The sequence below is a fragment of the Aythya marila genome, assembly GCF_965140915.1.
Source record: "Aythya marila genome assembly, chromosome: 4".
NCBI lineage: Eukaryota > Metazoa > Chordata > Aves > Anseriformes > Anatidae > Aythya > Aythya marila.
The window spans coordinates 48,785,412-48,800,089 of NC_139045.1; the positions used below are offsets into that span (position 1 = coordinate 48,785,412).

General features: G+C 51.8%; 1 protein-coding gene across 2 annotated transcripts in view; it reads right to left on the reverse strand.

Annotated features, from left to right (window-relative positions):
• The window catches only part of PDGFRA (platelet derived growth factor receptor alpha), a 34,735-nt gene extending 26,526 nt beyond the window's left edge, over positions 1 to 8,209 (reverse strand). Inside the window, exons 1-2 of one of the 2 annotated variants that reach the window (XM_082759608.1) lie at positions 8,024 to 8,209; positions 806 to 866 (exon numbers count right to left, since the gene is read on the reverse strand). In XM_082759608.1, coding sequence (XP_082615734.1) covers positions 806 to 854 — 49 coding nt within the window. In that variant the 5' untranslated portion in view covers positions 855 to 866; positions 8,024 to 8,209. Of the gene's footprint in view, positions 1 to 805; positions 867 to 8,016 lie in introns of both variants that reach the window. The other variant, XM_082759609.1, reaches the window with a different exon arrangement.
• Between the last annotated feature and the right edge of the window lie 6,469 nt (positions 8,210 to 14,678).

Consider the following 14,678-nt stretch of genomic DNA (forward strand, 5'->3'; position numbering starts at 1 on the left):
GCCCATCAATTTGCAAGGAAGCCCACCGCTGAAAGTTGGAAACCACTTCCCAAGGCCAACACCTGCACTTTACATCTGGCTTCTATTTCGGCAAAGGGCCGGGGAAGGGGCCTACATCCAAAATTTGTGCATTGGGTCTACCTCTGGCCAAAATGTACAGAAAGTTTATAGCCAAATAAAACTGTAATTCACTGAACTAGATGTTGTAGATGGCACCACTTTTCAGATGCAATCTACATTTATGGGGTCAGATTTGCAAGCCTAGGTAATTTGTAGGTGGGCTGGTGCAGGTCCAAGTCCCAGAAGGAAAATGAGAGGGCCCACACCCTAGGCTCCTGAAGAAGAAAATGGGGAATTCACCAGGAAAACAGTGTGAAAGTGGGCCCTGCACGACAAAACAGCAGTAGGAGCCCAGGCTTTCTTTGAAACCAGTTTCTCACGTCTGCACGTGTTATCTCAACCCGCAGGGCCCTTTCTATATTTGGCAGCCCTGTGGCAAACCCTGCCCTCCCCTCCCAGCGCCATTCGCTCTGCAGATGTGGGCAGTGTGGTTATGTGGTGGGAAGGGGGAGGATGCTGGAGCCCACACAGGCAGCCCGGCTTGCTCCATGCTGCTGGAGGTGCTCCAGCATGCCAAGGGTGGGACAGCTGTAGGTAGACCTTGTCTTGGCATACCAAAGTGAAGGACAGAAAAAATAGAGGCTGGAGGCAGCAGTTTGTTATTGTGGACACAATGAAAGGAAACTTAAATACAGGTTTGTGAAGGAGCAGGGATGGGGAGGCTTAGAGGACTGAGGAATATTACCTGTGAGGAAACATCCCAGGATCAGGAATGTCCTTGGGGAAGTGCCCATCGCTACCAACAACTGAAACAGAAAGAGGGCAACACGGAGCCAGTTAATAAGCTGACAACAGATACAAGAGCTCACAGGACCACTGTCCAACAGTGCCCTTTGCTTGTACCCTCCCGAGGGCAGGAGTACCCCCAGGACCCCATCTCACACCCTCTTCCTGGTGAGACACCCGCCCACACCAGCCACATGGCACGTGGAGCCGCAGGCAGACCACCAGCACGGGGAACACAGCCAAAGGTCCACAACCTCTTCTCCTCGCTAAGTTCTGGCCCACCCAGCTTTTGAATTTTGGAAGTTACGCAGAGCACAAAGCTGGCACTTGCAGCAAAGAGCCTGCAAACAGCCCTGGTGCCCACTGCAGCACACAAAACTGAGCCCATGCTCCTACTTGGATGCTGCATTGAATTCAGTGGGGATGCAATGGCTATATGCAGTAAATTCTGACCTTTTAGTGGCTTGCAGCTTTTTTTGGGGGGGAGGAGGGGGGGAGAAACAGCATATTTAAAAGCTACTTTTATTATACATCACACAATTGTGAGTGATATTTTTGTTTTGCCATTGTACGTATGTATATATATAGCTTACTGAGCACAATACAATACAATAGTGTTTATTGCTTATTTAGCAAGAATTCCCTTGATCAAGAGACATGCTATTTAAAACATATGCTGAAATTTTCTAATGGAATAAATACATGACAGACTGCAGGCCAGCCATGCCATTAACTGAGAGCCTCTTCTCGCCAATAGTGTGAAAATCACAAGCTATTTGTGATAATTTCAGCTTTCAAACAAATAATCAGAAGGCATCAGTTGTGAAGAGGCAACAATGGCAACAACTCTGAATCTTTATGCTATCTAATCACATTTCTACTTAAACCCCTCAAGCAGCCTGCTAGGTAATTTCCAAAAGAGGAGCTCCTACAACCTCTGCTCCCATTGAGATCAATGGACATTTTTTGTTGACTTTAATAGCAACTGGATTTGGCCCAGAGCCAACATAAACTAAAAAAGGACCATACAGAAGAACCCGTAATCTGAAACACAGGCTAAAGAGTAAAATAAAGAATGATGTGCCAAAACAGAGACTAGTTTTTCAAAGGTTCTGGAGAATTTCTATTCACCCTCTGCTCCTGATTCTGAGATAGGAAAGCACGTAGGTGCATCCAGTTATGAAGACTATGCCGATGCCATATGGGAGCTAAATGATTACAACATGCCATGGGGTGCTTCTGAACCTGTCCCTCTTTCCTCCTGCGATGTGTGGAACAGACAGTGCTCTTTTGCAAAGCAAAAAGTATTTGATACTCCAATCAAACAAAAGGTCTCAGAAGCAGGATTAGAAGACTTACAAACTACCAGCCCCAAAACTTGTACAAACAACCTTGGAAATTCAGCTGACAACTTTCCAGCAGAGACAAACCATTTTGCCTGATTCTTCAATTAGCAATAATTGCCACGTGTTTATGTATCTGTCTCCTGTTGATAACAGACTCTCAAACATCAAAGAAGTCCATTTGTTTCAGCCTCCTTATTCATTTTTATCACATTTATATCCTGCAATATTTTTTTCTGATAAAGTGACCCACACTGTATATCTTTAAAGAATTTCCATCATCTGAATCCTAAGCTCCCAAGATCCACAAGACAATGTTACCCCACTGCCCACCAAATTTCCTTCAGCCTTTTCCATTTGAAAATAGGGTCTCTACCCCTACTGTGTTGTTTTCCAGACTATTCAATGCAAGTGATGCAACACAGAAAGAGAAAACACAAAGCTAATATCTTTTACACACCAGACTGCAGAAGGTCTGCTGAAGCGAACTTACACTGCTGCAAAACTGTGTGAGGACTGAAGCCTGGTGAATAAACTGATGTAAATAGAGGTGATGGCATTTCCAAAGTGGTATTTGGAATTTGTTGCCTTAGTTGGGCTGCCATAGCAATCAGTAAGAACTGAGTGCCTCAGTCTACCCTTGCAGTTTAAAAAATCACAAGGATTTTCTAAATCTGCATTTCCCAACTGCCTACTCTTTCAGACTCCATAGCTTTGATCTTTCCTCAAGGACCTGTTAATCTCAGCAAGACCCAGAGCAACATTTACGCACTGTGAAAAACAGAATAATGTACTAAGGACTCATCATCATTCATACTCAAAATCTGTTTGAACTGGATTTAATTACATCATGCATCTGACTTTGGCATGCTGGAGTCAAGGTTTAACACAGAATTTAACACCTCTGTTCTGGGCAAAAGATAGTTTACTCATTCCCAAAACACCAAGCGTTTGCTGTTTATTTACCATCACTTTTTTTTTTTTTTTTTTTTTAAATACACTTATTTTGCTTTTTAACCTTCTTTGTGGCAGAGGAGCACTCTTTGTCCTAAAACACCCACATCTCAGCCCTGAATAAATACAGCAGGTTCAGTTTCTAGCATCACTACATTAAACCGAAAATTGGTGTAACCTTTGTGAAGCCAGTAGATTTATGCAAGTATTGGTAGCACGCATACAACGTAAGTTGGAGCCAACCTTAATTCCTTGCATACCTTGAACAGTGCTAGTTAAAATAGAAACATGGGAGTGCATAGTGAAAGCTAGATGATGCCACAGGGGTGTTGCCAAACTCTCTGCAGTGGAGGTTGATTGCCCAGGGTAAAACAATCATCACATCTGCTCTAATCACTGGGTTTTGAAAGGAACTGACTGAAAATTTGGTATCTCTGTTGTGTGCTTTAATGATAAAAAAAATCGGGAAAAGAACATCAGAAGAACTTTTATCAGCAAGGAGCCAATCTTCCAAACACTCACTGCCAAGCGCTGGCTTCCAACCAAGAGGGGTTTCATTGACTGCAGAGCAGAAGAGACAAAGTAAAATCAATATCCAAAAAACTGATGGAAATGTGTGTTTAGAAGATATTCCTAGGCGATTGCATGACCTAGACAGAAAGCATGGTGGCGGGGTAAAAAGAGCCATCCGTATATGTTTTTCATACTGCTGTAAATCAAACAAAAAACTCTTTCAAGATAGAAAACCGTCCCATCTACCAGCAGCCTGGAGACTGACAAACTCGTTTCCTGCCAAAGTAGTCACTGCACTTCATGCTCTTGGCCACAGGATGGCAATGATGATCCACAGCAATAAGCCAGCTCTCTTGTCCAGCAGAAGGAAAGGCTGGTCTCCAGCGCGGCAGCTGGAAACTAAGCTAGGTCTTCTAAATCAACTTAAAATTAAATTTCTTATGTCTTAACTTCATGCGAATTTTCTGGGTTTTCTTCTTTGGAGAAAAAAGAAAAAAAAAGTAAAAAAGTCCCTATTGCTCTGTATTTATATAAATTATATGATAGTAGGTGGATTGCAAATCTTGGCACGTAATGATGTGATTATCCTTGTTATGAGAGGGCTGGATAATTTCAGTGGAGGTTTTGTCTGAGTGGCAATCCGTCCTTCTGGGAAAACTGATCTTTTCCAGCAAGAGCAAAGGCTAGCCCAAGAGCAGAGAACAACTTTTCTTCATTGTGGTACATGTTACCGGCTGAATACAAAGGTTCAGTCAGGACCTCCTGAAACATTTCTTGGTTTGCAGTTCCCAAATTACAAACTTAGTTCTCCACAAAAACAAAGCAAACAGGAGAGCGTCTGATGGTTTCGCTGGGGAAAGGCATAAGTGACACAAGAAAATTTCTTCTTTGAAAAGTCCAGCATAAATGTTCTCCTAAAGAGTGGTTTGTTCCATGTCCCTTTGAGAGTGTTTGCATCTAGCATAGCCTGTGCATCTCTTCTGGGCTGTGCAGGAATAACTACACAGCAAGCTGAGTCTGTCTGGGGCTCCTGCAGCGGCTTCAGGCTCTGCAGGACACCTAGTGATGGCTGCCACAAGTCCGCCTTCCAGTCAGCTCCAATTCTTCAGCCTAAACCATCAGGACAAACCATAGGACTAGGAAACAGAGGTAGAGGGCAATTTACAAAGTCTAAATTTACTTAAACGACTTTCTGGTCTATCCCAGCAGATAGACAACACAACGGATACTTCCAAGGGTACATCTCACTTAGGTTCTCAGGATCAGGTCAGGAACTTCAGAGAACACCTCAGATCCCAACTTAGGTGCTCAGAAGTGGTGGATGGAAAAAACCACTCCATTTCTGTTGACCGCAGGAGTTAGGAAGCTCAGCCATTGCAATCTGTTCCCTTGGGTGTCTACGTGAAGCTTTATTGACTTGAAAGAGATGAGTCAAGCAGGAGAGCAAGGCAAGAGGGAGAGAAAGGATCACTTGCTTACTTGCTTCCTTCTTTCAAATTATCAGCAATTCTTGCCAGCACCAAAAAAAAATGACCTTTCAGAAATCATTCTAGTTTTTAAAACGAGTGAAGCAAACATGTTCTAACAGAATTTTCAGCGTTCCCAGGCAAGAGTAACACCACTGCAGCCATCATGATGTAAGGATACAAGCAAGGCGAAGTTTCTATAGGGTTATCCATTTCACCCCTTTTCAGACCAATTGCTGCTGTTGGAAATAACCAACAGTAGGTCGGTTACAAAAAAAATAAATAAATAAAGGTTTGTGCAAGTCTTTTCTCTCTATATGAATTGGACTCAAATCCTAGCTTGATACTGCAGTACTGCAGAGAGGTATTTTATTAAAATATTTATTACTTCCTGCTTTCTTGAAACCTAATACCTATGTATTTGTCTCCCAGCCACATGAAGATCCCCCATACATCAAGGAGCAAATAAAAGCAGAGATGCCCATCGCAGTCCTGCTGGCACACCTTCTGCCGTCCCCGCCTGGGGAGGAGTACCAGAACAAGGGGGCTCATTTCTAGGCAGCAGGAGACTGCCTGCAGGCTGGGAGAGCTGCTTTGCTTGCAGACTCCTGTGTCCCAGTGCTTTGTGCGGTCTCATTTTTCTTCAAACTTTTTTTTCCCCCCAAGCTTTGAGGTTGGCTAAACTGCTGTTTATCTGAGGGCTTCACAATGCTCTTTGTTAAGTGGAAACTGAAAATGAAGAGCCTTGCTGCAAGATCTTCCTCTATCTCATCTAGAAGTAAAAGGCAGATATCCGCAGCTCAGAGTTTGAGCCGCTGATGGCGGAGGGACCTTTGACGCCTCTCTCCTTGCTTTGATCCTGTCTCTGGCCCCGTCCGGGAACACTGAGTTAATGCAGCCTAGCTGGGCCCCCGGCCCTGGGAGATGCTGAGGGCAGCACCCCCGGCATCCCCCTGCTGGCTGCCCCCGCCTCACCTCTCCCCCGGGCAGCAAAAACCAGCGGGGGAGCATTAGCGAAAGGAGGCACAGCGGCGACCCCGTCGGGGATGCAGTGGGGACCCCATAACCAGACGGGACATGGGTGGGGATGGAGGGGGAGAAGAGGGGCACGTTGCCACTCTCCAGCCCCCATCCTCGGGGTTTTCCTCCCTGCTGCAGGGTGCCCAAGTGGGTGGCCCCGAGGGAGAGGGAAGAGGGGCGACCCCGAAGCCCCATCCAGCTCGGTTTATGTCTGTTAGAGCCGCTGCGGATCAGAGGCTGCCCGGGACACCGAGCAAACCTAGCAGAGACGGCAGCTCCCAGCCACTCCGCTGTTTGTCTAGGAAACAATAGAAAAGCCTTTGCCAAGCTGGAGCATTTTTTTTTTAAACGCGAGGTAACCAGAAAAAAAAAAAAAAAAAAAAAAAAAAAAGCGGGATGGGAGGGGATGGGGCAAAGCAAAGCCGTGTTTCTCTCCCGGGCTGCTCCCCGACGTGAGCTCCGGGCTTCTTCTCCTGCCCACTCCACCGGGAGAGGCACGGAGCGCTCTGTGCCCCCCCGAGGGGGCGGCCACCCGCGGGGGGACAGGAGCTGTGCCCCGTCCGGGGCTGTGACAGCGACGTGCCCGTAGCCCTGGGGACGGCTCCGTCTGTCCCAAATACCCCGGGCGTGTGGTTTCGGGTCCCGGAGGCTCGCCGGGAAGCCGGAGCGTTTGCGAGATGCCGAACTGCCGTCGAGGGGCGCTGGGTGCGTGCCCCCGGCGAGGGAGGGGGCCGGGGCAGCGGCCCCTGCAGCCCGTCGGGACGCCCCCGGGGGCGGCAGCTGCTGCCTCGCTGGATCCGCCGCTGCTCGCACAGAAAAAAGCTGTCCAAGTCCTGTTCTCTGGAACGGCTCCTGGGCCGCTGGGTCCCCGTCCAAAAATGTTGAGCAATGCCGCAGCCAGCCAAAAAGCCATTTCCTACTTGCTCCTAGGACTTTTCCAGGGGACTCCAGCCTGGCAGAGGCTGGCGAGTTTGCAGCCTCCGCTCTTGACCAAATCCAAACGGTGGCCGCGAAGACTTCAGCCCCCCTCCGGGGGGCGAGGCGGCGGGCTCCAGCCGTCCGGCGGGGCGGGCGGCGCTCCCGGTGCGAGAAGGGGGCTGTAAGCTGGAGAGGCTCCAGGTACCAGTCCTGCCCGAGTTCAGCATCTTCACTTTCCGCTGAGACGTGGAAATAAAGCAAAAGAGCGGGGGGAGGGGGGGGGGGCGCAGGGATGGAGATGGGGTCGCCCGCGCAAAGAGGGGGTCGTGCGTGTCCCGCCTGGGCTCCCGGGGGGGGTGTTAAGGTGGGGAAGGGGACCTGAAAAAGGGAAGGTGGCGAAAAACAAAGGGTGGGGGAAGGGAGCGGAGAGCGGCGGGGTGAAAGAAGCGAGGGCAGAAGGTGGGGATGCGAGAAGAGGGGGAGCCGCCGGGTGCTACCCTGCCCTGCTTCCCATCCTCGCTGCGCGTCCCCCCCGCGCCCACCGGGCGGGCACCGGCGCTGCCATCGGAGCCCCGGCGGGGCAGGAATGCGGCACGGTGGCCCCCGCGGTCCCAATGTGTTTGTCATTAGCGCTGCCCGAGCTGCTGCCCGCTGCCGCCGCCGCCGCCGCCGCGCCCCGACGGCCCGCGGAGAGCCCGGTCCCAGCTCCCCGCCGCCCCCGGGGGCCGCCAGCCCCCGGCACCCCCGCGGGAAGGCGCCCCCGGAGCGGCTCAGCCGAGGAAAAAAAAAAAAAAAAAAAAAAAAAAAAGGAAAGAAAAAGAAAAGAAATACCAACAAATGGATAAAGGGAGGGAAAAATAAAAAAAAAAAAAATGGGAAAAGAAAAAAAAATGAGAAAAATGGGAAAAAGAAACGGGGGAAAAGGAAGGAAAAAAAATGGGGAAAGTGCCCCTCACCTCTTACCTTCTCCTCTCCAATCCGCAGCTATAGTCCCGCAGATCGTAAAATATCCAAAATATGTCCACGTCTTTTGTGACTTTCCCCGCTCAGCCGCGCTCCTTCCCTCCCGCTCGCCCTCCCTCCAGACCCGACTGCAGCGGGCTCACAACCCGCGCCCCGTAATTGATTCAATGTTATAGTCCATCCTTCCAAAACTAATCATTTGCTTTAAGTAAATAGCTGTCAGGAAATGAAGCCCCCCTCCGGCCCCTTCGCAATAAGAGCCGCCCTGGCTCGCCCGGCGCCCCCAGCCCCGCGGCCAGAGGCGGGCGCAGGAGGGAGGCTCTTACGGAGGCAGGGGGGCCAGTCTCAGCCTCCAGATTTCAGCAGCCTCGCAGGGGAGGGGGAGGCTGGCCATATGGCAGGGGGGGAGGAAAAGGGGGGAATCGGAGAGTTTTGCACTGCGGGGGCAAGGAAAAAAAATATAAAGGGAAAAAAAAAAAAAACAAAAAACTTTGGTGAAAAGTCAGAGGGCTCCCAATTTCGTGAATGAGCCTCCTCCCTCAGCCCCACCAGGACGGTGGGTCACGGTGTGGGGTTACGGACGGGGAGATGGAGCTGGAAACGAATTGGCGGCTTCCTCGTGTCCTTTGTGCGCTCCTGAGCGCGGGCACGGGGCGCAGAGCAGCACGGAGGGCTGCGAGGCAGCCAGAAGCAGGAGGCACCGGGCGAGAGGGGCAGAGCCGCACCGCTCGGGTTTATGAATGAAAGCCACAACGAAAGGCAGCCGTCGCCGGGAGCCGGCCGCCCCAAACCCTGCTGCTGTGCCGGGAACGTGGAAGCTCTTCTCATCCTCTGTGCCCTCGGCCCGGCCCGTCTGAGCTCGCCCGGAGCCCCGACGGCTTTAGCCGGGGACCTCCGCCTCGCCGTGGCGCCCAGCGGTGGCCGGGGAGGTGGCGGGGGCTGCCCCCGTCGCCTCGCTGCGGGGTCCCGGAGCCGAGCCCGGCGAGCGGGGCGATGCTGCGGCCGCGGGAGAGGGGGCAGTGCAGCCCCAGGAACCGAGCGGGGATGGAGGCCCCTGCCTCCCGGGAGGGCTCCGGCCTCGGAGCCGAGCCCCCGGGCTTCTCCCCGCTTCCTCCCTTCCCGCTCTGGCCCGCCTCCCTCTTTTTTTTTTTTTTTCGTCTTTATTATTATTTTTTTCCGTTTAGCGCCAAACAAAAGTTTTGTCCTCAAAGTCAAGCGGCAGGATGCGGTGGTTTTTCTCTCTCCCCAAACCAAGGAGAGCTAAGCCTCCGGAGCGAAGATGCCCCGAAGGGAGTGGGGGCAGGCAGGAGAAGAACAGCGTGCTCAGGCTGAGGGCCCTGTGGCGAGGCTCGCAGGGTCCCCAGCCTTTTTGCACGCTCTCCACTAGTGCATCCTCAGCTCGGGTGAGTGCACAACCCCGCTATTGCTTCCACATGTTCCTGCAGGAAACCAGCGGAGTCAGATCCCTGGTCGGAATGCTAACAGGATACCGTAATGCTTGTGAATAAACAACAGGCTGCGAGTGAGTCAAAAGCACAATGAGGAAAAAAATAATAACAATAAAAAAAATGAGTACACCCGGGTGTTCTCCACCTGGGGGGCGAGCACAGGCAGCAGCCCGGCCCCCCGAGGTTGTGCAGGACGAGCCCCGACGGGACGGGAGGGCTCCGGGCAGGGTTCAGCTCCGCGAAGATGTGCGGGAGCCGAAAATGCGTGAGCTTGAGGCCGTGCGGGACTCGGGCTGGCACCCAGGAGCCTGCTTTGACGGGTTTAAGGATGGAGGTGATGCCTGGCGAGGGACCGCCAGCATCAGCCGTGGCGCCCGCTCAAGGAAAAGAGCAAAAGGAAGGGGAGAAGGCGCTCTCTGTTTGCAATTACCTGCCTCATTTGAATAATGCCTTCGTAGTGATCATTATCGAGCATTCGTTAACGGCTTCCACGTGGGATCTCACAAAAACGAGCACAGAATAAAACCAAATCGCGGAGTCGGGACGGGAAAAAAGCTGCGGGCGGGGACCCCGGCGGCTCCTGCGGGGCCGGGCCGGGGGCAGCGGGGCCGCTTTCCCCGACGTGGCTCCCCCTTCCCCGCCCCGACGGCAGGGAACGAGGGGCCCCCTGCCCGCGGGAGGAGCCCTGGAGCCTTCTCGGGGCCGGTCCCCCCCTCCCGGTGCCGGCGGTGCCTGGGGGGTGTTTGAAATAACCCCTCCGGGACGGCTCCCGAGCGCTGCCCCCGCCCCGTGTGGCGCAGGGGGGTCCCGTCCAGGGGCTTGGGGTTAGCGAGAGGACAGGCTGGGGGTGGGGGGATTTACACCACGGCAGCCCCCTCCCCTCCCAGCCCCTCTCCCCTCCCCCGGAGTGCTGCAGCATAAGGCATCCTGCATGTTTATGTGGCAACAGATGGAAGCCGCACGTCTTAAACAACCCGGGCTGGAGCCTCTGCCGCCCGTTACTCTCCCAATCTGCAGCCCCCCAACGCCCCCCAACACCCCCGGGGGGGCGGTCGCGGTCCCGGCTCCCTCCCCGGTTCTGCAGCGCCCGCAGGCTCCGGGCGGCGGGCACCGACGGGGCGGCTCGCTCCGGTCCCGGGAGCTTGCGGGGGGGGGCTGGGAGCTGAGATTTTGGGCTGGGAGGGAAGGCAGGGATGGGGCTGAGAGCCGTCAGCCACGTTTTAGGGATGCCCGGTGCCGGCTGAGCTCTCCCGTAGGCACAGCGCCGCTCAGGAGGACTGCGACACCCCTGGATGCACACCTCTCCGCTCATTAGTATTTTTCTATTTTTCTAAAATTTTAATTTATTTTTTAAATTTATTTTTCTAAATATCCATTCAATGCATAGCTCTCGGGCCCGGCCGTTTCCCGAGCAAAACACCGGCCTAAGCCACGACCATCGAGAAGGGCAGCTCCGGCCAGGAGCAGAGCCCCGACAAACCCCGAGAGAGGGGGAATACCGAGCGGGCTCTCCTTGCTTATGTCTGTAAATCTGTGCCCCGTCTGTCGCGGAGGGAGGAGAACACAGCAGCGGGACAGACGGGGACAGACGGGGGGCACAGCCGGGCTCCGCCGAGCCCAGCCCCGCCGAGGGAGATGCTCGGCCCTTGCAGACGTGTCGCGTTTACAGCCATGGCGGGGATTTTTTGATTTTTCCCTTTTTCCACAACTCCCTCGTTCTGTTTGTCCAACATCGGCTGTCCCCGAGTAGCAGGGATCCCGTGTCGGTGGGCGAGCAGGGAGCCAGACAAAAGAAATAAACCTCTGCTCCCCGCCACCAGCCTCCCCTCCCGTCCCTTTATTTTCATTCACCCCGGGGTGGCTTAAGGCAGTGCCCCGTGCCCGTCGGGTTCCCTCTAAGGCCTCTGCTGCTTCGACGTCGAATTGTTTTGCTTTCACCGTCACATTTGGCTTTTGACGTTCAAAGATGGCAGAACAAGCGTGGCAGCCTTATTCTTTGCGGTGGATCAAAAAAAAAAAAGAAAAAGAAAAAGAAAAAGAAAAAAAAAAAAAGCTTTGTTTTCCCTGCTTTTTTTTTTTTTTTTTTTTTTTTTTTTTTTTGTCTTATTCTTTTTTGGGAGGGATTGGGGCAGCACAACCAGGCTGCTCCGGTCCTAACTCGGTTTAAGGGTGGGGTAATGGGCCGGGAGCGGAGGCAGCGGGCGGGACGCTAGAGGGCACCGCAGCCCGCGGGAGGAGCGGCCGGGCAGCGCCAGCCACCGGGGGCACACGGCTCCCCCCCTGCACCGGAGGAGCGCTCCTTACACAGATTCCCCCCCAAAAAAATAATAGTTAGCAGCCGCCCTCCCCGTTAGCCCACAGGAGAGGGCAGCGCTGGGTGCGCGCCTGTGTCTTGCAGGCGGGGGGGTGGGGGGATGGTTTTCTTTCCTAAATATAACCCGCGAGCCCTAGGAGGAGTTCAGTGGGGCACGGCACGCCCCGCAGACGCTTGGTTTCGCTGTTCGCAGTTAAAGAATCGGCAGGGTTTTGGCGATGGGGAAGCGAGGATCCGAGCATTGCATCCCTGCGGGTCCAGCAGCAGCCCCGCGGCGAGCAGAGCTGCGAGAGCAGGTCCTCCCTGCCACAGACGTGGGGTTTTCCCCCCAGAAAATCAAAGGACCTCCTCCTCCTCCTCCTCCAGCCCAGGTTTGATTTCGATCCGTAACTCCTTAGGCCATTATCTTTGCCTTTGTTCTTTCAAACCGCAGCAATTAATGGATTACAGCAGGACACAGACACAGCCAAGCCAGGCGGCTCTGTTTCTCTGTCTAGTTACTGTTGGTGCCAGCTTTACCCCTTCGGGCTGGTGTCCTGAGATCTGCACAGGACAGCTGGCTGGTCCCTGGGCCGCCCAGGACACAGAGGTCACCATCCCCAGTGGTGTGGTAAGCACAGCCAGCCCAGGTCCATGCCAATGTCAGTCCCCACATATGCACGGGCTGACCATGTGCACAACACATCACTGCCATGGGCAAGGAAGAGCCAAGGTAGGCTGAGCATCAGGAGGTGCCCAGCTCTGGAGGGACCCCACAGGTCTGTCCAGTGACTTGAATCACCCATGCAGTAGACACAGGTTGTCATATTTCTGCTTCATCCTGTGATAGGTTTTCCTCTGGTGCTTAATGTTTTGACAACACATCCCTTTGGAACAATGTGCTGTAGAATAACTGAAGCTAAGGACAAGGTTTTGGAGATATAATTGACTTTACAAAAGGATTCATCTCTTCCCTGGATGTTTTTTGCTCTGAAATACCATGACAACAAAGCACTCTCCCTCTGTTTTCGTAGCACGTAGAGATCCTGAGCAGGGGTCTCACTCATCCCGCGATTCAACTCGTGTCATCAGTTGCTTTCTTTAGTCGGGAGATAGGAGGGACCGACACACTGAACAGCCAGGGGAAATTGTTCTTCTCTTTTCTGTCGCTTCTATAAATGACTAATTGGGCTTTTCCTTTTGTCTGAGGTCAACAGGTTTTAGCCTGTACCTCATCTCATTCTCCAGGGAGTACTTGCTGCTTCAGTTACATGTTTATTTGCCTGTCCATTGTCGAGAGTCCTTTAGGGTACTCAGTTATTTGCACTTCACTTGAGTGGGGTGGCCGCAGAGGGAGAAACGAGAAAGTGAAATGAGAGGAAAATACAGGCACAGGTCAGTTCCCGGCAGCTGTGGACAAGAAATGACGGCTCAGGCTCGGCTCATACCGGGGAGATCCAGCATGACTCAAGAACAGGGCTCATGGGGTGGGTTTGGGTCCTTGGACCGCTGGCTGTTGTACTCAGACAGCCCTGGTCTTAACCTAAATTATCTTACAAAAAAAAAGGGTCTAATGTGGAAACCGGGACAGATTCTGCATCATGTAAATCTGGTGTAATTCCAACTTCAAGGGAAATATTCCAGATTGAATCTGGTATAATTAAGATTAAAAATTGGCTCTGGAAGTCTTTTCTTTGGCAATAAAGTTAGAGAAGTACTGTGAAGAAAAATAATTCAAACCAGAACATTGTTTCAGTGCTCTTTTAAATAACATATGCTATAGGCGCTTTGAAGGCATTTGTTCTCCATGGCAGCAGTATTTTAAAACTTTCACTTTGGCTCCACTAACCGAGTTAACCCTTGAGAAACAAGTGTGTTTAAAATAGGCTACATACAGAGACACCATTTTGCAGAACATTCTCCAAATAACAGTAATTTTAAAATATCTTTTAGAGTGATATGATTGCTGCTGTGGCAATGGCAAGCTTCCTAGTGAGGATGAAACCATGCATTCACAAAGCAGGCAATGCAATGAGTCTGTATTTATACCTTACTTGTCATAGTGTTGTTTTTTCTTCTTTCCTGGTGAAAACGTTGCTATCTGAATGCTAAACTCAACACACCAAGAAGGAGCAATTTCAGAAGGCAGTTGTTTAGTGTCTCTGGGAAGCAAACTCTGAACGGAGTCCCTAAAGGAATAGAGGAAAACTGAAGACCCATAAATTACTCGGCATTTTTCTAGCTCCCATGAATAAGATGACAAGCTCTCCTCTAATAGTCACTGTGTCCAGTGCCACTTCATTTGTGGGGCCTGTGTCCCCTGTAGAAGTGATTTCACCATAACTTTATTGCAATTGCTGAGGAGGTGCTGGTGCTTGCTTTGTGTAGCTGGGCAATTTTTCCAGGTCTGGCATTCAGCCCCAATGAAATCACGAGGTCTGTCATTCCTATAGTGGTCCCAGATTTTCACCACAGGTTAATCAGATCTTTCTTCAGGGTGTGGAAAAAAAAAAAAAAAAAAGAGGGGAAAAATAAGAATCAGCTGTGTCTGTCTTTGATTCCTTGTGGCATATAAATAATATGTCTTTGGAAAACGTGTTTTCCACTTTTTAAGTGGGGTGGGGAAGTAGGAGGGGTTAAATCTTTCAAAAGCACAGGAACACTGAGCCTTGTCACCCCTGTTTTTTTGCCAGAGGACCCCTTGTTGAACCAGCAAACGAGGATCTCACAATAACACTGACTCTTTCTCTGGGCAATTTTTCAAACCACTTGATGAACAGGTTCATAGGGCTAGGGAGCAGAGAGACATGTCCTGCCCCAAACCTGCTGCTGCAAGGAACTGAGCAGCCGTCCTCCCACCACCCTGCATGGGTGCCCCGGAGGGAGGCAGGGAGATGGAAAACAAGCACAGAAG